Source organism: Ceratotherium simum, chromosome 12 (genome assembly GCF_057802395.1).
Source record: "Ceratotherium simum simum isolate JZ-2026a chromosome 12, ASM5780239v1, whole genome shotgun sequence".
NCBI lineage: Eukaryota > Metazoa > Chordata > Mammalia > Perissodactyla > Rhinocerotidae > Ceratotherium > Ceratotherium simum.
In genome coordinates this window covers 28,292,762-28,318,070 of record NC_141911.1, presented here as the reverse complement: position 1 = coordinate 28,318,070, position 25,309 = coordinate 28,292,762, and the positions used below count along the sequence as shown (strand labels likewise).

The 25,309-nt window shown below is 37.8% G+C and overlaps 1 protein-coding gene across 1 annotated transcript in view; it reads left to right on the top strand.

Moving 5' to 3' along the window:
- The first annotated feature begins 4,868 nt into the window (after nucleotides 1-4,868).
- TMEM144 (transmembrane protein 144) overlaps nucleotides 4,869-25,309 on the top strand; it is a 34,718-nt gene continuing 14,277 nt past the window's right edge. Inside the window, exons 1-9 of the mRNA XM_087437484.1 lie at nucleotides 4,869-4,964; nucleotides 5,085-5,252; nucleotides 8,002-8,173; nucleotides 10,327-10,449; nucleotides 12,669-12,768; nucleotides 14,405-14,485; nucleotides 20,640-20,721; nucleotides 22,616-22,692; nucleotides 24,575-24,693. Of these exons, the coding sequence (XP_087293610.1) occupies nucleotides 8,065-8,173; nucleotides 10,327-10,449; nucleotides 12,669-12,768; nucleotides 14,405-14,485; nucleotides 20,640-20,721; nucleotides 22,616-22,692; nucleotides 24,575-24,693 (691 nt within the window). The 5' untranslated portion in view covers nucleotides 4,869-4,964; nucleotides 5,085-5,252; nucleotides 8,002-8,064. The remainder of the gene's footprint in view (nucleotides 4,965-5,084; nucleotides 5,253-8,001; nucleotides 8,174-10,326; nucleotides 10,450-12,668; nucleotides 12,769-14,404; nucleotides 14,486-20,639; nucleotides 20,722-22,615; nucleotides 22,693-24,574; nucleotides 24,694-25,309) is intronic.

Genomic DNA, 25,309 nt, shown 5'->3' with positions numbered 1-25,309 from the left:
TTTAATTTCATTGTGGTCTGAAAGTATATTTTATGATACTTATTCTTTTAAATTTGTTAAAATAGCCCAGAATGTAATTCATCTTGGTTAATGTTCCATGTGAGCTCGAGGAGAATGTTTAGTCTCCTGCAGTTGGATGAAATGTTATATAACTGTCAATTAGATCCAGATTATGATGGTGCTATTCAGTTCAGATATATCTTGATTGATTTTCTACCTGCTGGATCTGTCAATTACTAACTGAGGGGTGTTGAAGACCCCAACTATAACAGAGGATTTGTGTTTATTTCTCTTTACAGTTTTATCTGTTTTTGCATCATGTATTTTGACACTCTGTTGTGAGGTGCATACATAGAGTTGTCATATCTTCTTGAAGAGTTGTCCCCTTTATCATTATGTAATGCTCCTCTTTATCCCTGATAATTTCCTTGTTCTGAATTCTGCTTTGTCTGAAATTAAAATAGTTATTCCAGGTTTCTTTTGACTAGTGTTAGCATGGTACACCTTTCTCCATCCCTTTTAACCTACGTCTTTATAACTAAAGTGGGTTTCTTGTAAACAACACGTAGTTGGGTCCTGTATTTTATTCACTCTGTCAATTTGTCTTTTAATTGATGTATTTAGATCATTCACATTTAAAGTGATTATTGATGGAGCTGGGTTAATATCTACCACATATTGTTTTTTATTTGTTGCCCTGTTCTTTATTTCCTTTTGTGTCTTCCTCTCTTTTTCTGCTTCCTCTGGTTTCAATTAAGCATTTTATATGATTCCACTTTCTCTCATCTCTTAGCATATCGTTATACTTCTTTTTAAATTTTTTTTTAAGAATTGCCCCACAGTTTCCAGTATACATTTACAAATAATCTAAATCCACTTTCAAACAATGCTATACCTCTTCACAGGTAGTGCAGGTAATTTTTAATAGACTATTCCTAATTCCTCCCTCCTGTCCCTTATAACGTTGCTGTCATTCATTTCACTTACCGTAAGCTATAATCACCTAATACATTGTTACTATTATTATTTGAAAGTTGTCTATTAGATCAATTAAGAATAAAAAATAAAAGATCTTATTTTACCTTCATTTATTCCTTTTCTAATATTCTTCTTTTCTTTATCTATATCCAAGTTTCTGACCTATATCATTTTCATTCTCTACGAAGAACTTTTAATGTTTCTTCAAAGGCATACCTACTGGTGAAAAATTCACTCAATTTTTGTTTGTCTGAGAACATCTTTATTTCCTCTTCATTTTTAAAGGATAATCACACTGGATACAGAATTCTAGGTTAGTGGACACTTCTTTCAACACTTATTATCTCATTCCATTCTCTTTTTGTTTGCATGGTTTCTGAAGAGAAGTCTGATATAATTCTTACTCTTGCTCCTCTATAGGAAAGATATATTTTTTTCCTTTGGCTTCTTTCAATATTTTTTCTTTATCTAATTTTCTGCAATTTGTATATGATACGCCCACATGTAGATATTTTTATATTTATCCTGTTTGTTGTTCTCTGAGCTTCCTGAATCTGTGGTTTGTTATCTGTCATTAATTTTAGAAAATTCTCAGCCATTACTACTTCCAATATTTCTTCTACTCCTTTCTCTCTTGTCTTTCTCCTATTCCCATTACCTATATCTTTCAGCTTTTGTAACTGTCCCACAGTTTTTTGATATTCTGTTCCTTTTTTTAAGATAGTTTTCTCTTTACATTTAAGTTTGGGAAGTTTCTGTTGACATCTCTTCAAGCTCACTGATTGCTTCTCAGCTGTGAAAAGCATTCTCCTTTCTGTTGCAGTGTTTTTGCTTTCTAGCATTTTCTTGTGATTCTTAGAATTTTCATCTCTCTGCTCATATTACGCATCTGTTCTTGCATGTTGTCTACTTTTTCCAATAGAGCTCTTAACGTATTAACTATAGGTATTTTAAATTCCCATTCTGATCATTCCAAAATCTCTACCATATCTGAGTCTGGTTTCGATGCTTGCTTTATCTCTTCAGACTGTGTTTTTTCTTGCCTTTTAGCATACTTTGTAATTTTTTACAAGCCAGATAATGTATCAGATAATAAGAACTGAGGTAAGTAGGTCTTAGTGTGAGGTTTTATGTTTGTCTGGCCAGGAGTTAGGCTGTGTTTAATGTTTACTGTAGCTGCAGGTGTTACAGGCTTCAATTTCCTCTAATGTCCATCTTTTTGTCTCCCCTTTTGTCTTTGGGCTTTCTTGGATACTCCTTCTTAACAGTGTCTGTCTTCAGCTCTCTCAGTTGTAATCCAGTGTTATGGTACTGAAGCACTTTTAATGTGGTCAGAAGGTATTGGGGAGTGGAAGCATTCTATAATCTTATGATTAAATCTCCATTTTTAGTAAGCCAGAATCCCTGGGCTGTGACCTTCAGAAGAGTTTCTTAACCTTTTTTTCCCTCCCCTCCTGTGAGACAGAAAGGCTAGAAGGAGCTCAAGTTGTCTAATTGTTCTTCTTCTATGTCAGATGAAGCTCTGATAAGGAATTTTACCTTGAGGGGTAGCCTTTGTTTCAGAGAACAGAAGGCTTTGGATGTATTTCATAATGGTTACTTTTTCCCTTCCCTTGCCGGAAGCAAGAGAGAACTTTTCTCTGATCTTCACTGTGAGAACCTTGTGGGGCTCCTGAAGGTAAAAATCATTAAAGTGTGAGTGCTCCCCTCAGACTGGGTCCTGCTCCCCCAGAGTTTTCAACTCTCAATTTAGTCTACACTCAGTCTCCAGCAATTCACCAATTACTGCTTAAGTGCCCCCTACCACTTACTGGCTCCAACGGCTTCTACTCTCTCGCCACTTCTGTTGTACAGTAAGCTGTGATTCTCTGCATTCACCTGTCTCTTCAGTTTTCAGGGAGGTGATTTGCCCTGTGACCTCAATTCTCTGACAGATCTAAGAAGAGTTGCTGACTTTCAGTTTGTTCAGCTTTTTTCTTACTGTGATGACTGGAATGACAACTTCTAAGATCTTCAAATGTCATAGCAGAAACCAGAAGTCCTAATAATAATATTTTATATACATTGTATCTTTTGACCACATAAAAGGGTGAGGTACCCAGACCTTATTATTGACATTTTACACACAAGGAAACTGAAGTTTAGTGAGATTAAATGACTTTTCCGGAGACAAAAGGCTAGAAGGGAAAGCTACCCTGGATCCTCTAGTGCCTGCCAAGACTCTTTCAGTACAGATCTTTATGTTTAGGCATTAATGCATATGAAACAATTTGAGAGGAAAATTTTAGTTTAAGCAGAGGATCATCCATATTTGGTTTGGCTCTGTAATGTAAAAAGCGCGGGACTGGGATATCCCACAATAAATGTCCTGAAGTCTAACTCAGCCCCCAACTCACTTCTGGATTTTAAGGAATTCACAACAAGGTGATTCTCAGTTTCTCAATGTGCATCTGAAGCAAGAACAAACCACATGATCACTGAAGTCTCTTATAATCACAAAGTGAAATAGTTCTAGGTTGGATTTAGACCCTGTATTTTTGGGAGAGAGAGTGTGTGTATGTGCGTATCTGTGAGTGTGTATGTGTGGAAAGGAGAACTTATTTCTTCAAAATTTCTCTGAATTGCTAAATTAATCCCTCCCCTTAAGTGAAAAACCTTAGCTTCTTTAATTCTTTAAATGACATGATACTTTACCTTGCCATCTGCTTCTCGCATGCTACAGTTTGTGAATGTGAGTAATGTTTAAAGCAGGACTTCCCTCCAGGATATCTCATCTTTGGACAGTTCTTATGTTTTCTCTTGCTTGTAACTCCACAACCATTACCAACCACTGGATTGTCTCAGTTAAATGTCAGTTCCTGAGAGGGGCCTTCCTTGAACTCTTAGACTAGGACAGAACTCAGCGCTTCCCCTTTCTAAACTTATTAGTTCATGTCTGTGTCACTTGTTATTCTGGAATCTACATGAAGGTAGGACTCTGTATAGGTCACTGCTGCACTCCTAGGGCTAACAGTCCAGAAGAGCACTGTCCAAAAGAACTTTCTGCGATGACAGAAGTGTTCTATAATCTGCACATGCGGCTACTGAGCACTTGAAAAGCGTCCAGTACAAGTGAACTACTGGATTTTTTATTCTAATTTAAACTTAAATAGCCATATGCAGATAGTGGCTACATATCAGACAGCAGAGGACCAGAGCAATGTTTCTCAAAATCTAAATCAAGATGTCAGGAATCTGCATTTTAACCCACTCCCCAGGTGCTTCTGAACGGCAATAAAATTTGACAACTGTTGACCTAGAATGTGATTCTCAAGACTGGCTTCACCTTAGAATCAGCTGGAGGAGGTTTTTAAAAGAAAACAATTCCTAAGCCACATCCCCAGAGATTCTATTTCAATTGGTCTGGGGTGGGGTCCAGGTATTAGTATTTTAAAAATGGAACACAAAAAACCTCCCCCAGCTATGGTAATGTGTAGTCAAGCTTGAGAGGCCTAGAACATATGTTCTTATGTGGCACTCAGTCCATATTTGATAAATAAACAGATAAATGATCTAGGTGCATTTATAAAGAATTAGTGATTACAAGTGAAATCTTGTGATGTCACAAGAGATGTTAGCAACATTAGTGGTTCAGATGAATTTCTTGACACTCAGTTAAAAAAAAAAGAACTTGAGATAATCTTTTATAACGGTGTGAAGTTGCTCAGTCTTTTGTTTTATCCATAAGCAGCACAAACAATACTTAGCTCTGTGACGTTTGGAGAGGGTGACATGCTCAGAGTTCCCTGAACAATCACCTCTTAAAATACACAAAAGTCTTTCTGGTTTGCTGGTTGACAAAGGGCCTGATGACTCCTCATCGGAGGCACATGTCACGCGACCTGGGGCTCCCGCACTACAGCTGAAGGAAGGCGTTTCTCAACCTGCTGCCCACGGCAAGGCCGCCTTGTCTCCTTTGCTAGGGCCCTCCCTCCTCCTCCCGCCAGGTATGTAGGTAATTGCCCCCAGGGGGTAAAGGCTGGCCTGGCCGCCCAGACGAGCCAAGGAACGATGCCTCTGGGTCATGGGTACAACAGCCCTCCCTTCTCCTCCCGCTCGGTGCATAGGTAATTGTCCCAGCAGGAAGTAGATCTGCCAGGGAGCCCGGGCGGCAGGGGGAATCAGACGCGAATCCGCACGGCGCGGTGGAGGCGGATCGCCCGGATGCTGAGCAGGAGGGAGGTTCAGCCGCCAGCCCGCAGCGCAGTGAGTACAGCAACTCAAAGGAAACCCAGGTAGCTTTCCGGCGGAATATCATGATTTTCCAAAATGTGCTCATGGTTAAAAAGCAAAATCCAGGCTCAGAATAAGTATGTTCAAGCACTGCTAATTCTAGCCAAGACACTGGAAGAGCTCGCCAGGAAATTTGAGGAAATTAACATGAAACTAAAACTGAAATCGTAGTTGAAGTAGAACGAGCAGTATTGATCAGAACATACCAAATATTAACAAAAAAAAAAAGTCTGCATAGGAGTTTAAATTGCTAGGAGAAATTTCGAGGAAAAATATTTACTAATAAATGAAGCGAAAGTACTAAAATAAAATTGAATGTGTATACACTAATAAAATATCAGTGGACGCAAAAGTAAACGTTAAGAAACCACTTGTATTTAAAGTAGTTTGACACGTTTAACTCAACAGGTTTGCACTAGAAAGAATTGGGAGTAATGTGTTAGATAAAGCGATACTGATTTTCTTTTCCACAAAAATTTCATTGATTTAGAAAGAGGTAGATTCTTCCTTAAAGATAGTAAGTATTGCCAGTCTGCATAGAAATTAGATCACATGCTTTCTGAAATGTACCAGAGCTGTATACAGTAAACTTCATTTATCTTCAGGTAACAACTTTTAAGTGAATTAACACTGACTAAAGTTCATTCAGCGGTCAAAATGCAGTTCACACACTCTGATTAGCACTCCAAATTATTCTTTCTATAGGGTGAAATCTGAGAGGCTTAGGGCTGTCAATATTCTTTAATAGAGCTATCTTTTCACTAAAATAATTTGCCACTGTTGAAGGTTAGGCATTCTCTTATCAATGTGCTTATAAAGATTTTGTTTCACTTTGCTTATTTTAATTAAAACAGAAAAAAATTGGTTTCTTAGCTAACACCTAGCCATGTGTCTTTTTAGTCTCATGATATCCTTCCCAGAGACCTCCTGCCCTTGTGACTTATTGCGGCTCTAATGTCTTAACATCAATCCACCTGCTAGACCCTGTGAACCATTGCAAGGCTAAAACCTTCTTTCAGCCTAACAGTAAAGCTGTTACTATTTTTATTGAAATACTGTTACTGTGTCAGTGTTTAAACATGCCTCAGTGTCTCTTCCTCAACTACATCCCCATGGAGGATGTTGTCTTACCAGCAGAGTTTCTTGTTTGTTTTTTTAAAGAAAGCACACATATTACAAATAATTTTCCTTACTAAAATCTATTGAGCAATTTTAAAGTTATTCCTGTTTTCAGTTAAATTATCCATAATAATGCCAGAGAACATATATTGTAGGTAGTTGTATATTTAACATTCTCTGCAAGAACACACTTAAAAACAATACGTGGAAAAATGAAACACCTTTAAAGTAAGTATTTATCGTTGTAAAATAAAATAACAAGGAATGGTGATTACAGATGTATTTTATTCAATACATATCCACAAGAAGTTATCACTATAGCATTAAATTTGTAGAAAAATTTAAAAACTGGATTATCCTCCATTCCATTCCAGAGGACTTAGATGGTGAAGTGAACCCAAAGGTCAATGTGCAAAATATGAATTCAGGATGGTATTGTGGGAAGACTCTGGTTACCTCTGTGACCAAATAACTCTTTTGTGTTATTTTTTTCTCATGTAGTTTGTACAGCTAAAAAGATGAATTGTGTTCAGTAGCCTTTTCCAAATGTTATCTTATGAAAAATGTCTGGTTCTTGACTATTTGTGGGATTGGTCCATTTCTTGATAAGGAAACCAGAACTTTTTAATAAGCTTAGCAGTGTTGTCCAATAGAACTTTCTATAATGATGATAATGTTCTATAATCTGCACTGTCCAGTATGGTAACTACTGCCTATATGTGGCTAATGAGCATTTGAAATGTGGTTAGTGTAGCTGGGGAACTGAATTTTTTTTTTCTTTTACTTAATTTTAATGAAAATTTTGTTCTCCATGTGTGGCTAGTGGCTACCAGATTGCACAGAGAGCTGACTGGCTGCCTTACGTTGTTCTGCTGGCTGGCTGGTAGTATTGTGACACACCACTGCTAATCTGATAGTTCAGGAGATTCCTGAAGAGATTCTTCAAGAATCTAAATCTTGAATAGATTTAGGACATTCTCGAAGAGCTCTTTAGGAGATTCTTCCAGCTGATCAGTTTTTTAAGAAGTCATAAAGGTATAGGGTTTCATGAACTATTTAAACTAATCCCCACTGTGGGAGTACTACTGATGAGGAAAAGTGCCTTTACCTCTAGAGGATCCTGAGTATGTAGCAGCAATACAACCTAAATGTGCCCTTAAGCTCATGTCTGAAATATAACAACAGCTTTTACTTGTAAGGCACTGATGGTTCTGAAAGTCCTCACACATACTCTCTCATGTGAGTGTCATGACAACCAATCGAAGTCAACAGAGGCCTAGTCCACAAGTCTGTTTATTATACTGGTCCATCTACACGGGAATTTTTTTTATAATACAATAAAAATTGTATCCAGACCTTGGAAGAAGTAAGTTTTTCAAGCTCTTAAGACAAAGTTTGTTTGTTTTAATTGTAGGTTAGTGATCAAATGGTGTTGATAAAATAAATGAAAAAATGAATGAATGAACATGGAGTGTAAACATAATACATAATTTCATAATGTCCTAGCTCTTTGTCTGGAAGAAGGTATCTTAGCATACTTTTGAAAAACTCAATAAATATCATGTATTAATCACAATTTGTTCACAGATTCACAGCTTCTTAATAGTTTCATTTTTATTTCTTTTATTTCAGAAGCTCCTGAAAAGTACATCAAGTCTAAAGTGAACCAGCTTGCTCTCAGGCAGTGCTGGAACCATGAGCAATAATGGAACAGACTTAACCATTGGCTTCCTCTCCTCTTCTGTTGCCGTACTTTTATTTGGCTCAAACTATGTACCACTTAAAAAATATGATACTGGTGATGGTAATTATTTTTCCTTCATTGCTAGCCTTAAATTATTTTTAAATATGAAGTTCTCTTTTTTGGTCTTTTTTGTAATGATGGCTACAAAAGTAAATTTTGTTGAACCTGGTGCCAAATGAATAGAGCTTAAAATAAATCATTTAATAATGGCCATGCCAGTTTATCCAAGAGTTAGTCAGTATAGGATAACCTTAAGATTGTGTTTCATGGTAAAACTAAGATGGATACTGTCAGGAAAGCTTTTTAGCCATATCTGTTACATTTACAAAAAAAGGAAGTTAGTTCTAATCACAGTTGTTTTGAAAACAGAAATTTCCAACTGAATTGATATAATGGAGAACAATTTGAGCATAACACGCGTTTTGTGTTTGCTTATGTGCAATGTTGACTCTGACAGAACACTAGGTGAACACAGGAAACTGCACCCAGATGGATAAAGGTTCATAGTAATAAACAAAATGTGCTCACACCCCCCTTTAAACATCCACCAGCTCAGCACCACACCCATCCACATCAGCTGTTAGAACCCTCCATCCACCAACTTCACAGTAGCACTGGAAGCTGCAACACTTCCAATGCCCACTTCCATAAGCAAACTTCAGGTCTTTTTCAAGTTAAAGTGCCATATTTATTGTAGCAATTGTGAATTTCTTAACCACTTAACCGGTGTAAAACCGTACTACCATTTTTATTAGGTTTCTGGGTTTTTTTAATACATTGTTGATGAAGTTTTTGTGTGGTGCTCTTAGCCCCATTTTCCCCATAAGCTCTGCAGTTTTGTTGCATGATTTTGCACAGTACAGTGATTTTTACGAATGCACATGTCACATTATAGTAGACCTGACTGTAATGTGAATTTTAGGGAAGGGGAAGCAACAGTTCTTTTTTGTATCTACCCGCATTTCATATTAGAGCCAGGAGAAGGAATTGGAGACCTTGTGGTGAACACCTCTTGGGAAGAAGTTGCGTTATCACCCCAATTCGTTATGTCTTGATACGACTTAGACAATAGAATTACAAATCTTTTTCCTCCAGAGCCTTTCTTCTCCTTTCCTTTGGAGTTAGGACAGGAATGGAAACTACTAAAAGAAGAATAGAAAACATATTAAGGGGTCGAGGACTTGGCTTTTAGGTATTTCGCAACAACTGTGTGATCCTGGGCAAGTCTTACCAGCTCTTTTGTTCTCGGTTTCTCATTTGTAAAATGAGGAAGTTGTAAAATGAAGTTTCCTGTCATCTCTATGATCCTACTTTTTTGTCTTGCAGGTTAACAGCCATTTTTTTTTTCTCTCTTCCATCACAAGATTGAATAGAAATAGGCAAAAATCTTCCCAAGTTAGAGTCACAAGTGCTACATTGAGTTATAACTGCCGTAGTATTTCTTACATTATTGACTTTTTCTTTGTCCTTTTAATCCCTAAACCTTTGATGGTGCAGAAGCTTAGAAAGGTAAGGTATACCTCACATCACCATGTGGTCTTCAGATAACTGGCACATGGCATAGAAAGCCCTGACCTAGAGCATAGAAAGGAAAGTAGCCCTGACCTAGAAGGCTAATCCTCAGGTTTGTAATGTCTGGCTCATCACAGGCATTCAGCTCTAACTGTATGCGGTCTACATGTGGCCATAGATGACTTTATTTTTATCCTAAAGGTGGCATAAATGATCCTCAAAAGTTTAAATCACTGTTGAGCTCTTTTGAAGTTCTTAATACCATATTTTTGGTGAGGGATGGCACTAGGTGTGACATCTGAATAAAAATATGTAAACTTGGTCTTTCCAGTACTCTAGTAGAAAATTCTTGATTTGTCTAGTAGATGAAAAAAAGGATGTTAAATAGGAATGTACTGTATATAGTAAGCTTTCGAGACAAGCAACTTGGGTTTAAATTCCAGTTCTACAAACTGTTAGCTGTTTGGACAAGTTGCTTCATCTCAGATTCATTTTCTCTATCTTTGAACTAGAATTAATTATGATGGAGAGAATTTTGTAAGAATTACATTAAATGTGCAAAGTGCTTGGCATATAGGCATTCAATAAATTGTGGCCATTCGTATAATAATATCTCATTGATATTCCTAAGCATTAATTTACTCAACTCAATTGGTATAATCTGATGTCAGTCAACTGACACCAATTTCTTTTATTTCCAGGAATGTTTCTCCAGTGGATACTTTGTGCTGCCATATGGTTGGTTGCCTTGGTGGTCAATCTTTTATTACGTTGCCCTAAGTTTTGGCCTTTTGCAATGGTTGGGGGCTGCATATGGGCAACAGGTAATGTATGATATAATTTATTCTTTTATCATTTAATACTTTAATCAAAATAATTCTGGTTCATAATAGAAGGAAATAGCACAAACAGCAATTCTGAATAATCCTTAGTCATAGATACTAGAAATTAACAATTTAGTTTCTTTCATTCAGATGCTCCGTAAGTGTTTTTGGTGCATTTCCTGAGTCTTTCCTTTCAATCATTTCTATCTTAGTTCCTGATAGAAAAATTAATTTAGCAAAAATGTTTCAATTGTTCTCTATCTGTTTAAGCATAACTCATATATTAAAGTGCTCTGGCCTTTCTTTCTCTAGCATGTTTTTCAGAAAATATTTATTAAATAGTAGTTTCTACTAATAGCATTTTTAGGACTTGTCCTTAAAAGTAGGCAAACACAGACACATTATCATTTCAAAAGCACTGGCAGGAAAACAAAAGCAAACAGAAATCTTCCGTCTATTGCCTTATCCCTGAAATTATATAACTAGAATTTATGCCTTTGCTTGGCCAATCAGGAATGTTTTCCTTCTATTAATATAAATACACCCCAGGAGAGCTTTCTTCTCTTTAGCAAAGAGAATTCCAAATATCAAGTTAGAGGTAATTTGGTTAAAAGCAGATAAATTTTAAAATGTTAAAAATTTATTGGTTACCCACTTAATTTGAATCTCTGCAGAACTGAATGATTTAGTGAAGTTCATGAGTTGGAGGACAAAAGGGTGAACTTTTAAATTTCCACTAGCATTTCAATTATTATGCCTCACTTATACCTTAGTATGATTATGCTTATCATGTCTAATAGGGAGAGGGGAAAAGAGAAAGCATCCATTGGTCCTGCAGGTCTTGATAACCACCATATAGCGTTTATATTCACCCAGCAAATTCCACTGGGAGTCAGTGGGGAAGGGTCTAATTTGAGAAATGTTGTGAGTGAGGATGCTATGGGTCATAGTAACTGATTGGATATGAGGAATAGAGGAAAGGGAGGAGCCGATGATGATATAGGGATTTTATCATCATAGGTGATTAGGAGGGTGGTGGTGGTATCATTGATATGTATGAGGAAAATAGAGAAAAGAACGTGTTTGTAAGGGAAAATGATAAGTTCATCTTAGGACTTTCCGTGTTTGAGGTTCCTGATGTTCCCACAGTGGGGGACATCTGGTTGGAGATCTCTTATTGGCAGTTTGGAGCATAGCACTAAAGCTCTGGAGAAGGTCCAAGTTAGAGCTATAGCACTGGGAGCATGTGTCTCTAGTTGATAGATGAAATCATGAAATTAGTCAAGTACCCAAAGACAAATATAGCAAGAGAAGGAATGTGTTCTAGGGAAAATATTTAGGGGGCACCTGAATCCAGAGGTATAATGAGAAAGATCAAGCCAGAGAAAGAGCTAAAGAGAGAAAAAGGAGGGGGGCCGGCCCCATGGTGTAGTGGTTAAGTTTGGCACGCTCCACTTTGGCGGTCCGGGGTTTGTGGGTTCGGATCCTGGGCGTGGACCTACACCACTTGTCAGCCATGCTGAGGCAGCGTCCTACATACAAAATAGAGGAAGACTGGCACGGATGTTAGCTCAGGGTGAGGGCAAATCTTCCTCACCAAAAAAAAAAGGGAGAGAAACAGGAAGGAATCAGGAGATGGAGGCATCTCGGAAGCCAAGAGAAGAAACCTTTCAAGAGGAGATTGCAAGATTGAGGCCAGACTGCCAAGCAGCTAAGAATTGTAAAAAACAGTCACGGTTTTGCCCTGAGTGACCCTCAAGAGCACAAAGCGTGAATGTGGAATTCCAGAAGACAAGTCAGTGAGCAGGGAAGAGCAAAGTCTGGGGTGGTATTAGGCCAGAAACTTCTACCAGTGGTTGGCCCTGGTTCGAGTCTAAGAAGATGGTCACTACTAATTTTATCATTGATGGCTTCTGCAAAAAGTCATAGAACAGAGACCTATGTTAAGAATGAGGAGAATTAGTGTGTTTAGGCAAGGAGCTAACTCAACATTTTCCTTTGTAGGATTTTGCCCTAAGCCTAGTGCTTTTGGCAATAGTAATCATGAGTTTAATGCCAAAAAATGTGGTTATTTTATTTAAAAAATGAGGAGTTGTGCTTTACTAAATTTGTCCAAATCCCATAACCTTCAGTTGAAGTTAAAATAAAAATTAATTCAATTTATAAATGTATATTCTATAGTGGAAATAACACCTTTCTTCTGTATGTTACATCTACAGGGAATATTGCTGCTGTCACAATTATCAAAACCATTGGTTTAGGCCTTGGAATCTTAATCTGGGGGTCATTTAATGCCTTAACTGGCTGGGCAAGCTCAAGGTAACACAAAGCAAACTATTTCAACTAAGATTCTCTGCACTCATACTCTATGTAAGGCAAGTGCTAGGGATTGGGCTAGCTGAGAAGAATAACATATGGTTCTTACCCTCACAGAGATTACAGCTGGTAAGACATGCATAAAATGTGCTACCTTTAATTATTATTTGCCCTAAGTTATAATATCTGATCTAGATATTTGATCAAGATATAGCAAAGAATTATCTCTAGGGAATGGAAGTAGGGAGAGAGCAAGGGAACTGATGTTTATTTTCTTTTTCTATTATGTGACAATTTGCTGGACGTGTTATATGCATCATTCTGATCTCATTTTCACAAATATATGAGGCAAGCACCATCTTACAAGAGATCTGATACACAAAGAGATTGAGTAACTTGCTGAAGGTCACAGAGCTAATACTCAAGGTCAGGATTCAAATCCAGGTCTTCTAGTTCTGAAGCACATATTCTTCCCTCTAGAGGCTGGGCCAGGGTCGGCAAACTATGGCCCAGCTTCCCAGCTATTTTTGTAAAGGAAGTGTTATTGGAACACAGCCAGCTCATCCATTTAAGTATTGTGTATGGCTGCTTTCACATTTCAGTGGCAGAGTTGAGCAGTGGCAAGAGACCATCTGGCCAATAAAGCCTAAAATATTTACTCTCTGGCCCTTTAAGGAAGAGTTTACCAACCCCAGCTCTAGAGCTGGGCTTCCAATAGGGTTGCCACAAGCCACATGTGGCCATTTATGTTTAAATTGAAATTAATTAAAATTTGATAAAATTAAACATTCAGTTCCACAGTGGCACTGGCCATATATCAAGTACTCAACAGCCATATCTGGCTAGAAGTTACACTACTGTACGGTGCAGGTGTGGAAGAGCCCCTCATCGCAGACAGTTCTGTTGGACTGCACTGCCCTTGATCAGCATTAAGATTAACATTCAAGTCGAGTTTGGGCAAAGGCACGGAAGGGAGGATGTTACTCTTACCCTACTTTTTGGGCTCCTCTTCCCACTTAAAGCACTACACCAACCTAGTAATAACAAAACGAACCTCCCATCCATTTCTTCCTGTTGTTTCCTCATTCCTGCCCTGCTTTCTACAAGGCTATTTTCTTTTTCTTTTTCTCCTTGCCTCCTTTTCTCTTGCCCCTGGATGGTTCACAGTGATTGCTGGTAATGATCACTACAATATCAAGGTATGAAAAAAAAAAAAAAGAAATTTAAGATGGTGTCAAAGAGTAGGGATCTTTAACTAAGCAGTTATTTAAAAGTCTCTTTCAAATACTATACAAAATGGAAGCCAAGGAATGGAAATTGAGCATTTAATTACCCTCTTAGTCTATTTTTTTCTTCCTTCTTCCTTAGTCTTAATAAGAAAGGGACACTCACAAGTACTTTTGCATATACTAACTCGTTTAATCTTCATAAGAAACCTGTAAGGTAGGTGTAATCATCCCCATTTTAAACATGGGAAATTGAGGCCCAGTGAAGAAAGTTAACTTATCCAAGTCACAGTTAGTAAGTGAAGGACCTAGGATTTGAACCCAGGAATCTGACCCTGAGTTCCTGCCCTTAACCACTATGATGAACACATTTTCAACAATATCTGCTTTGATGTGACTTTCTCAATTTCCAGGTTTGGCTGGTTTGGAATGGATGCAGAAGAAGTATCAAAACCGCTGCTAAATTACATTGGAGCTGGGCTCTCGGTATTAAGGTACACGGCCATTTCTAATGATCGAGCTTTTCTTCCAAACATTTAGAGTACTTTTTAAAGATCCTGATGTGTTGACATTTTTTTAAACCCAAATTTCATAAAACCAACATGATTTTTCCTCAGATTCCTCATTTACATGGAAAGACTTGGCTTTAGAGGACAAAAAATGCCAGCTCTGGGGTCAGGAGCCCCAGCTTTAGCTCTCGAAAGCGCTGAGACCCTGGGAAAGTCATTTAGCTGCTTTGAAGCTCACTTTCATTGTCTGTAATATTTAGAAAATCATGATACATAGCACATAAATCAGAATCAAATACACGTTAACATCTTTTGCAAACTAAAAAACGCTGCATAAATAAATGTTATGTTGGCTTCCTGATGCCCCTGGAATAGCCACTGATTCTCTCTTATTACTCCCTTCCTCTTTGCCACCTAGTTTCCATTTTCCTGTCACCTCACTCAACTCTTCTTATCCCGATGAGATAACCACTCTCTCACCTATGAAAACACACACTCATTTAAATGCCTATTTTTGGATGTATCTGTACCTAGTTGTATGCACTAAATGAATGAGGGTGAAAACGACTTTGAATCTCTGTATGGCAGTGTTCAGTCAATAAAACTAACAGGAATTAGGTCACCTTAAATTCAGTCCCCTCTCCTCTCTAGACTCCATTTATATTCCCTGTCAGTGCTTCACATAATGGATAGTGCTGCCTGGAAAGATTTTAGTAGTTTTTTATTCTTCAGGGAAAGAGCACTATATTTCTCTTCCTCCTGCAATGATGGCTTTTCCCCAGCCACATTCAGGAACAATCTCTTTGTCATTGAAATGTTGCCATAGAGAGTGGTTCCAGGCCAATTGGAGAAGAAATAACATAGATTATTCTAAAATAGCAGATTCCTGACATTTTTGGTTAGAGGCAATATTATGTGTTTTATATAATTCACGCAGCATTCTAGCTTTGAATAGCTCCCTCAAAAACAATTTCTTTACACCCCAAAATTGTAACGTAGCATGTCTTAGTTTTGACTTAATGGTAATTTAAGGCTGATTTACCCAGTCAATCAGGCATTGTTTTTCCCCATATTTCTTCTTTCTTTAGAAAGTATACATTCTCTAAAATTGCAAATTATTCATGTTCTACCCCTTCTACCTCTGTGACATTGGGAAAATCACTTAATTTCTCCAAGCTTGGGTTTCTTCATCTGGGGATAAAGTGGGGATAATAATTGTACCAGCCTCATAAGATATTTTGAGGATTAAGTGAAATAAAATATGTTAAGTGCTTTGTATGTGTGTATGTATGTATGTGTACACACATGGCTCATGCTCTATATGTTGTGTATTTTCATTATGATAATGATTTTTATTAATAACTATTTCATGTTCAGTTACTGTTTCACCTTTTGGTCATGTGTTGTCTAACTCTATGGTAAACTGGTCATTGCCCCTTGGGGAACCATGAAGCTTGGTTTGGAGCCTGATCTTTGGCAGGGAAATGCAATGATGTCTTCCTGGAGTGCATCCCAGCTCCCTTCTATGTTTCTTTACTGAGATGGATTTCTGGAACCTTTCATTTCATTATTTTAACTCAATTAAATCAGTTTCTTCTGAAGGGTATTCATTGAATAAACTTGGAGTTTCATGATCCTTATAAGGAAATGGAATATGGTTACCTTGGTTTGTTGCTTTTCTTTTTAAAATTGATATTATTGCTCCTATCCTCCATACAGAGCAGTTTTTAAAAGATTCGTTAGGTCATTTCTAGCCTGACATTTTCCGTATGTGATATCTAGGGTAAGTATCAGTCTCTACAACCAAAACCACTCTAGGTATTTTATTATTATTATTATTATTATTATTATTATTATTATTATTATTATTATTATTGTGTGTGTGAGGAAGATCAGCCCTGAGCTAACATGCATGCCAATCCTCCTCTTTTTGCTGAGGAAGACCAGCCCTGCGCTAACATCTATTGCCAATCCTCCTCCTTTTTTTCCCTTTTTCTCCCCAAAGCCCCAGTAGATAGTTGTATGTCATAGTTGCACATCCTTCTAGTTGCTATATGTGGGACGCGGCCTCAGCATAGCGGGAGAAGCAGTGTGTGGGTGCGCGCCAAATCGAAGCCGGGCTGCCAGTAGCAGAGCATGCGCACTTAACCGCTAAGCCACGGGGCCGGCCCCCACTCTAGATATTTTAAACAGCAGAGGATTTAACACAGGAAATTGTTTGCAAAAGTGTTATAAGGCCCAATGGAGCAAAAGGAGGAGGGTGGCATCACTCAAAGCCCTAGAGCCCACATGCCCGCTGGCACTGCCCTGAGCTACACGCTGCTGAAACTACTGGACCTGCCACCAAAATAAATGGCTCCTCCCCCCTTTTAATCTTATGCATATGCCTCCCAGTGGCAACACCTAGCTGCCAATACAGTTTGGGAAAACTCAGTTTTCAGTCTTATAGGCCACTTGGTTCAGAAGAGAATATATAAAGGTGGAAATGGAGCTGACCCCGTGAGACAATGTCCAGGACACTCTTAAACGTGATCTCCCGAATCCAGGAATTGGAGTTCATAAACAGGCAGATTTCCTTTTCAATTAAGAAAAATGTTATGGATTATCCTTGAGTCTGCTCTCCATTCTTTTCTCTTCTCACTTAACTTGCTTTCTCTGGAGAGTTGTGTTCTGAGGAAACCCAAATCTTTGTTTCTGGGCGTTACCTTTCTCCAGAGCCACAGTCCTTACCTCTAACTACAGACCAGGCTAGACATCTCTATGTGGATGTTCCCCCAAGCACCTCCACCCAATCTGAGGTGAGATAACGTGGGAGGGGACCCTGCTGGGGCAGGCACATAGTCAGCATGCCACAAACGCTAGGCTGTTACTTTCTTCCTCTCTGCCTTCGACATTTCCCAATCAGATTTACTTTTCTTATTTTACCCTTCCCTGCAAACTGGTTCCTCTTCCTGCATTTCTTCTCTCCATAAAAGGTATTAGCCACAGTCATTCAAATTCAAAACCTCAGTCATCTTGAATTTTTTTCCTTTATACCCCACCCTATATTTAATCCTGTAAAATTCTCTCTGAATGTTTCACAAGTTCCTCCTCTCCTTTCCCTTGGTCCCTTACTACCTACCCACTTGTATACGTTTATAAAAATCTCACATCTAATTTCCCCAGTTCCAGTCTTTCCTTTTGCCAGTATGACTTGCTTGTATCTGCTGTCAAATCAGATCATCACTCTTTGATTTAAGAGCTTCTGAAGGCTCCCCATTGGATTCAGAATAAATCATCTCCTTAATCTGGCATGTCCTCCACAGTTATAGATTTAGCCCTTGTTCCTAAACGTCTTTCTCTTCGTATTGTCAATTCATTGACCCGGGATTATTTATCACACCATACCCCAGACACTTCCCTCAGCCCAAAAGGCCCTTTCCTCAGCCTCCTTGGCCACCCTTAAATATCAATTGAAATTTTCCACCCCATGTGATGTTTTATTGATTTCCTTCTTCCTAATTAGAATGAGTCACCCCTAAAATTCCATTGCATTTTGTTCTTCATCTATTATTGAAATTCTCAGGGTCTGTTTTGTATTATTCATACAATGCTTTTTATCCTTGAACTATGAGAACCTGAAGGACAAGGTTCATTGCTTTCTTTATACACCATCCCTCCCACCATCCTCATCAGACTTTGCTACACCGGACTTGACACATAATACATGCTCAATAAATGCTTGTTGAGTTCAGTTGTCAGTGTAAACACACACACACACCTGAGTTTTACTAATAATAAGTTGTGTAGGGTTGCAAATCTAGTAAAACTGGATAGGTTGAAATGTTGAGAAGTACCCTTGGGTATAACATTGGTGTGTTTTTTTTGTTTCCTATGCTTTTGACAGCATTCATAGACTTTATCGTGGAACTTTGTGTTTGACACACTGTACCAAGTTCTTTAAGTCTGTAGCCCAAAGACCTTGTGATCTATTTGGTTTTATGTTCATATACAAGAGGATAAATCTCATTACCTTGTCCTAACTTAGTGCCACCACACCCACTCTTGACCTAATGGGCTGGGATTCTTCTTTCTGACTTACCTATTTTGTGAGTAGCACTAGTCACACAGGCTCAAAAACACTGAGTTCTTTGTCCTAATTTCTTTCACATGCTCAGCACCCTCCTCTGCCATCCAGTTTATAGTGAAGGCTCTCTATTTGCTAACACATTTTGAGACTTTACTATGTGCCAAAAAGTACACTGAGAATTTTGTGTGCATTATTATTTAATTCTCATCACAGCTCTATAAAGTGGGTATATATCTCCATTTTTCTAGATGAAAAAAGTTGAGGCTCAGAGAGATTAAATGATTTGTCAGAGGGTCATACAGTTGTTTGAATAAACACTCAAAGACCTTTATCTGTATCTATCAAGTATTTCTAACATATCATCCTGTATTATTAGAAAACCACACTGGTCTATACAAACTAGAAGGTTTTCATTGTAACTTGGAGAAGAAAATGCAATTGCAATGTCTAATGTTAGCTTTGCAAATTAACGTGTATATAAGCACACACACACATATTTAACTAATTAGACATACAGGTATAATTAGGTTTTTGCATTCAGTTTTACTGAATGTTAAGTACTTTGAGGACCCTGAAGGAGATATAAGATGTGGTTCCTATCTTCCATTGAATTAGAAAATCTTTAGAGAAAAAAGATTACATGGACTTGTGGCAAATGGTCTGGATGGTGTGATGACTATTCTCAGTGTTGTGGGAATTCAGAGAAGATTTGATGAGGACTGGCTTGGGGGGACGTTCTCCTCACATTCAGCGCTTCAATTTTTCTTTAGTTTGGGCAAGAACAGGAGAGTACACAGTGTGTGCAGCTAAGGAAGAAGCACAAACAAGAACAGACAGTTGTGAAAGATTGGGAATGGAGGAGAGCTTGAGGCAGGGATTAGTCAGAAACAGAAGTCCATGTGGGGAATTATGTTGAGATAGGTTGGGTGGAGCAGAATGCAGAGAGAAATAAAAATCAAAAAGGAAAGTGAAATTTCCTGTGGGAGGGAGTATGGAGTCATTAGAGTTTTTAAAGCAAATAAGACACTAAACTAAGGAAGCTAACTAGGAAATTTTAAATTTTTATACAAGAGATAGCATATCATATACACTATTCTACACTTGGCTACCTACTTTATTTCAGCCTCATATGTACTTTGAGGCTTCTTATACTGTTTTAACTTTCAAACCACACAAACATATTAAAAAAGGAACATCAAAAGTATGCCAAAGTTGTTAATTTAATATTTTAATACAATTTAACATATTTGCATGGTTCAAAAGTCAATAGTAAGTGACGCATTTGTTACGAAGATACTGGACATGAACAGACAGTGCATTATGAAAGAGATATTAAAGGTGAAAAATTCGTTAGGCTTGTGTGTGTGTTTTTATCTCTTAAAATATACTCTGGAGATCTTTCCGTCTCAGGGCATAGAGGGCATCCTCATTCCTTTTTTACAGCTGTGTAGTATTCCATTGTGTGACTATGAAGTATTCCATTGTGTGACTATAACACAAGTACACCTCACCTGAGTGTGGGTGTACTTGTGTTATAGGGCGTGGAGCGGGGTTTGTAGGTCAGGAGTAGACACACCTGTGGCTTCGGTAGATGGTCCCAGAGTCTCCTCTGTAGGGGTCATACACTTCTGCACTCACATCAGTGGTGTCTGTCTCCTATAGTTTGTCCAACTGAGGATGTTGTTAAACTTTTGGAGTTTTGTCAATAAAATAGGTGAGAAATATTATTTCAAGGTAGTGTTTGTTCGTATTTTTTGCCGTGTGATTTCAGGGTTAAGCAGGAATAGAAAGAAAGATGGGGCCATTGACTGAAACAAAAAAATCCAGAGAAAGATCTGTTTTGGGTGGAAAGCTTATGACTTTAGCTTTAACCTGTTGCAGTTAAGCACAATGAGAGACATCAAAGAGAATGACGGTACTGGAGAAATGGCAGGACCCCTGAAGAGGCAGTTTAGAAGTAATCATGATATCATTAGGACTTGATTTAAGCTGTGTTTTCTCTTAAAATTCAGGCAACTTGATATGAACCAGGGTTATGATAAATATAACTAAAATTTATTTTCTTTACAGTGCTTTCATATTTTTGTTCATCAAAACTGAAATACCAAATAACACGTATTCTGTGAACACCACAGCATTATTGTCAGAGCATGTGAGTATACTATGAGAGAGAACTTGATTTGAAACATAAAATGAAAATAAAAGAAAAATGCATAGATTTGAAACACAGACGAGAAGGTGGTGTTCTTGTTTTTCAGCCAGGGCTATCTAAAATATCTTAGCATATTTATTATGGCTGGGTCTATGTAGCAGTCAATCAATATTTCCACAGTAAATCTTCTCAGCAAACACAGAGCTCTATTTATTTTTACTAACAGTAGATCCCTAAAAGGAGATGCATATACAAGCCCATATTTTGGAATGACTTAAGGGTTTCTGCAGTAGGGCAACCCCAAATACTGAAGAAGAATATGAAAGTTACTTTGGAAAGGAGGAGGAAGGAGGTTTTAAAGTAGGCTCGGGAGGACAGGAGAGAGTAGATCAGAAGAAGCCAATGAAAGGGTAAATCAAGTCAAATGAAATAGGAATTGGACTTGAATTTCTTCCTATTTCTCTTTTCTGCCATATCCTATTCCTCTCAAAGGTAAAGACAAGCCATATATAAGGAGTCACCGTTCTGATCTTGGAGAACCTACGTTAGTCTGGAATAGCAAATCTAGATTAAAAAGGGACAACCTTTAAAAGAGATCTGACACATCACAAGTGCCAGTGGCTCCATATACTAAAGTGATTTCAGGGCAAAGCCCCCTGGCCCTGAGCCCAGACTCTATTCCTTCCTATTTTAAGTATCTCTTCTACCAGCCATTGGCCCAGTGCCCTTAGCTGCCCTCTGAATCTGGCGTCCCACACCCGCACTGAGGTGTTGCTCCCTGGAAGGTGCTGCCTTGACTCCTTACTTCAAAATTAATCTCCCTTCCTTCCTCCCCTATCAAAACTCCTATCAACTACAGTGAGTGAAACATTGACACTAAAGTTAAATAATAATTAGCTTAAGTGTAAGAGAAAAGAGATTTATTACTCCATAGGCATCTCTAATCAGGGAATGTTTCAGAGAGAATGGAGGATTTGGGACTGGAAGAAGCTATCTGGTGTCCCTTGCCTACTTTAAGGATCCAGATACCGCCCAACCAACCACCCTTCAAACAAAGGGCCAAAAAGGAAAATAGAGTGAATGCAACTTGGTAAAAGATACATAGCAGGACAACTGCCTTAGATTTTTCTTGACAAGATGGAAGGATATAAGCAAACTAAGTGTAAAGATACGTAAACAGCATGATTGTTTAGTGAACCAATACATGAACCATACATCCTGAGCTCCTCATCGTGAAAGAAAGCATTATTGCCAAAGGAAAACTTGACTTAGCACATGACAAAGAATTCGAATCTATTTTCCTATCTCTTACAAAAGCAGTAGGAGTATAACGTCAAGGAAACTTCAGCTAAGACACAAAGATGATAAAGATGATTACATTCAATAGTAGAAATATTGTGAATTTGCTCATAATTTTTTCTGACTTAGAATATTAGCCTAATCTTGTAACATGACTAGAAATGTTTTATTAACTAATTCAGTAAAAAAAAAAAATCTGAATAAAAAATGCCTGTTGATCTTAGGCATTCCATAGTAGAAGAGTCTGAGTTTTCCTTGGTTCTAATTTCTCTGTGGATTATTAAAATAGGCAAATGAAACACAAGCGTTAGTAACTTTGTGAGTTTTGATAGGTGTATCAAAACAGCCATATATTAAACTGTGAAAAAATTTAAACAGAAGTTGCCAACTGCCAAACCATTCTGACTGAAAGAGGAACAGAATCAGAAACATTTGGGTCTAGAGATATCCACAGAATCAGAATGCAGAGTGTGACATGTTCATGTTTTAAAGTATGTTTGAGAGAGAACAGAAAAACGCTGACAATCTTTTTGTCACCAGTGTGATTATCAATTGAATTTTGTTTTGTTTCGGTTTCTGCCAATGTTTTCAATAGATGATCAACAATGCTGAAGATCCCTGTCCTGATTATTCCTGGGTGGATAAACTTTCTACAGTGCAACACCGCATCGTGTAAGAAGAGGTTCTGTTAGTCTGTTTCATATTTGGTTAAAGCAAGGATTACCAGAGTGAAGTGATATTCATCTGAGTTCAAGAAGAAAATGGTAACCCAAACTTGACTTCCTGAGCTCCATGGTGGAGAGGCTTTCTTGTCCCCTGCTGAATTTTTAGGTGCAGGATCCCTGGTCTCAGTGCTTCAAGGAATTCCTAAGCCACAGCAGTACCTCTAGCCAATAAGTAGCTGACACAAGCAGTCTCATTTTGCAGGACTTTTGTGCCTAAAGAAAAAGAAGTAGGAGAGCCCACAGAGTATAATGACCAACATGCTCTGAGCAATCACAATCGAACTAGGCAAGACGCTTCTTGAGTATTGCACTGTCCAAGATGCCCACTGGAAATCCCTCCACTCACGTGTTAGACGATTTTATAATCCCAAGATATTCATTGTCAAATATAGTAGAATATTTTGTGTCCATGTAGGTCCTACCCCCTACTGTCTTCATAAAGACTGGGAGAGTTAGGCTCAACATCAGCTTCTATATTTTAGGGTTTTGGGGGGTGTTTTTTGGACTGGCAAAGAAATATGAAAATATATAATAGTACATAGCTTGCATTTTACAATTGATGACTGTTCTGGACTTTATGTGGTGACACCTTCTTTTGCCTCAAGAACATAAAGCATTTCCTCTGTTAGTATATACACTGTCCTCACAGTGGGAAAGAGGCAGTGCCTGGTGCATAATAAATGTGGAGCAAATATTTGAATAGATTCAATGAATGAAAGAATGAACTAACAAACAAGCTTTGGAAGAATAAATACATTGCTGTTTTTACTTCAGAATAAAACAGATCTCTCAAACAAAATAATTTTTCACAAAGCATCTCCTTTGTTAAGGAAATATTTCTTAAAAACATTTTTTGTTGTCTGGTGACTGGCCAGGGCTAGTCTATTAGTCTGGTCTGTGTGTGGGACACCCCTCCAGGACCATGAAGTCCAGACTTCACCATGACACAGGGGTTTCCAGTGTGACTAGAGCTCATTGCCAAGTTGGCCCTGTGAGTTCCCACAGTGTCATATTCCTTAAAACACTATTAAAATAGACTTTAAGAATTTGTTTTTAAGCTTGGGGGGGGGGTTGGTTTTTGCCTAAAACTCTTCCCTGTTTCATGCCATTGTCCTTTGTATTAAGTTAAAGGGACTGTTCCAAAATATTAATCACCTCCGTCCAAAAGCATTGGAAATGCTTGTGCTTCATAGAGATATGGCCAAGTCTGAGAAGTCAACACAACTCCAAGTGCTTAAAATGAAATATTTTCTTCTCACAGAAAGTAATGTTTTACCTGAAATATCCAGATGATTTTATTAAATCAGTACTTCCTCTTGACCACACCATAGTCAACTAAGACATAGGCTAGTCTGAATCTCAAGAGTTGTTTTGAACAAACGTGTGTTTAGTGCTTAATCTATCCTAGCCTTGTGCTAGATATTATAATGTTTTAAAAAGAAGCATAGGGCATAGTGTCAGTCCATAAATACTTAATAATTCAATTACAGAGCCAAGTTTATTTATGTAGACTGTATGATATGATGGCAATATTCTCATCTATGTAATGACTATTTATGATGGTAATCCATTATAACTTCTGTAAATCTTGTACTTCCAAAGTTAGACAGTGGAGGACTGAAGTTTCACGCTCACTCCTGACACCTCTTTGACACTGCAGGATATATCTTTGACTTCTGCCTGTCACAGTGCTTGAGATGGATGGGTGATTTCTGCATAATTGCTTGTGATTTACATTTTGAAGCATGCTTTAATTATCATTCCATCTGTGTGTTTGTCAGAAATATTGCTTTGGACCAAGATTAATAGTGATTTATTTGTTTTTTAAGGGGCTGCAGTCTTGCAGTGATATCTGGAATACTCTATGGATCAACATTTGTGCCAATCATTTATATCAAGGACCACAGCAAAAGAAATGATAGTATATATGCAGGAGCAAGCCAGTATGGTGAGAGTAAAAAGTTAATTACTTTATAAATAAACTCAATACTTGTTTTTCTACTTAAGAATCTAAAAAGAATGTGATTGTAGTAAATCCTGGTATATAGATTTGATCTTACTTTTCCATTGTAAGTGGTGTATTAGAAAGTCACTGAAGGCTAAAATAAAGGACTGTTTGAGTATTTTCCTGTGATCTTTAATATACAAATATAATCAACTTTAGTCAGAATTCATTTCAGCCGCTTGGATCTTAACACATGCTTTCCAGCTTTACAGTCAGATTTGGAGATTATTTTCCAGTTAGATGATCTCTGGGAAAATATGTATTATTCTCCTCTTTTACAAAAAGCTAAAGTGTAGTACATTGTACTTTAAAATCAGGTAAACGTCAAAGTATAGCATTCGTAAAGATCAAAGTATAGCCTATTCAGTCAAAAGATATTATTTTTCAAGCTACTGAGCAGTGCATTGAAAAGCCCAACATAATGCTTCCTAATTATCTCAGTTTCTAGTGATAGAATTAATTTCTCAGGCATAAACTCAACACTGTGTGCAATAGCCTTGTACAGGCTCAAAAGGAGATGAAAGATTGTCTACTCAAGGATCCTGTAATTATGTTGAAA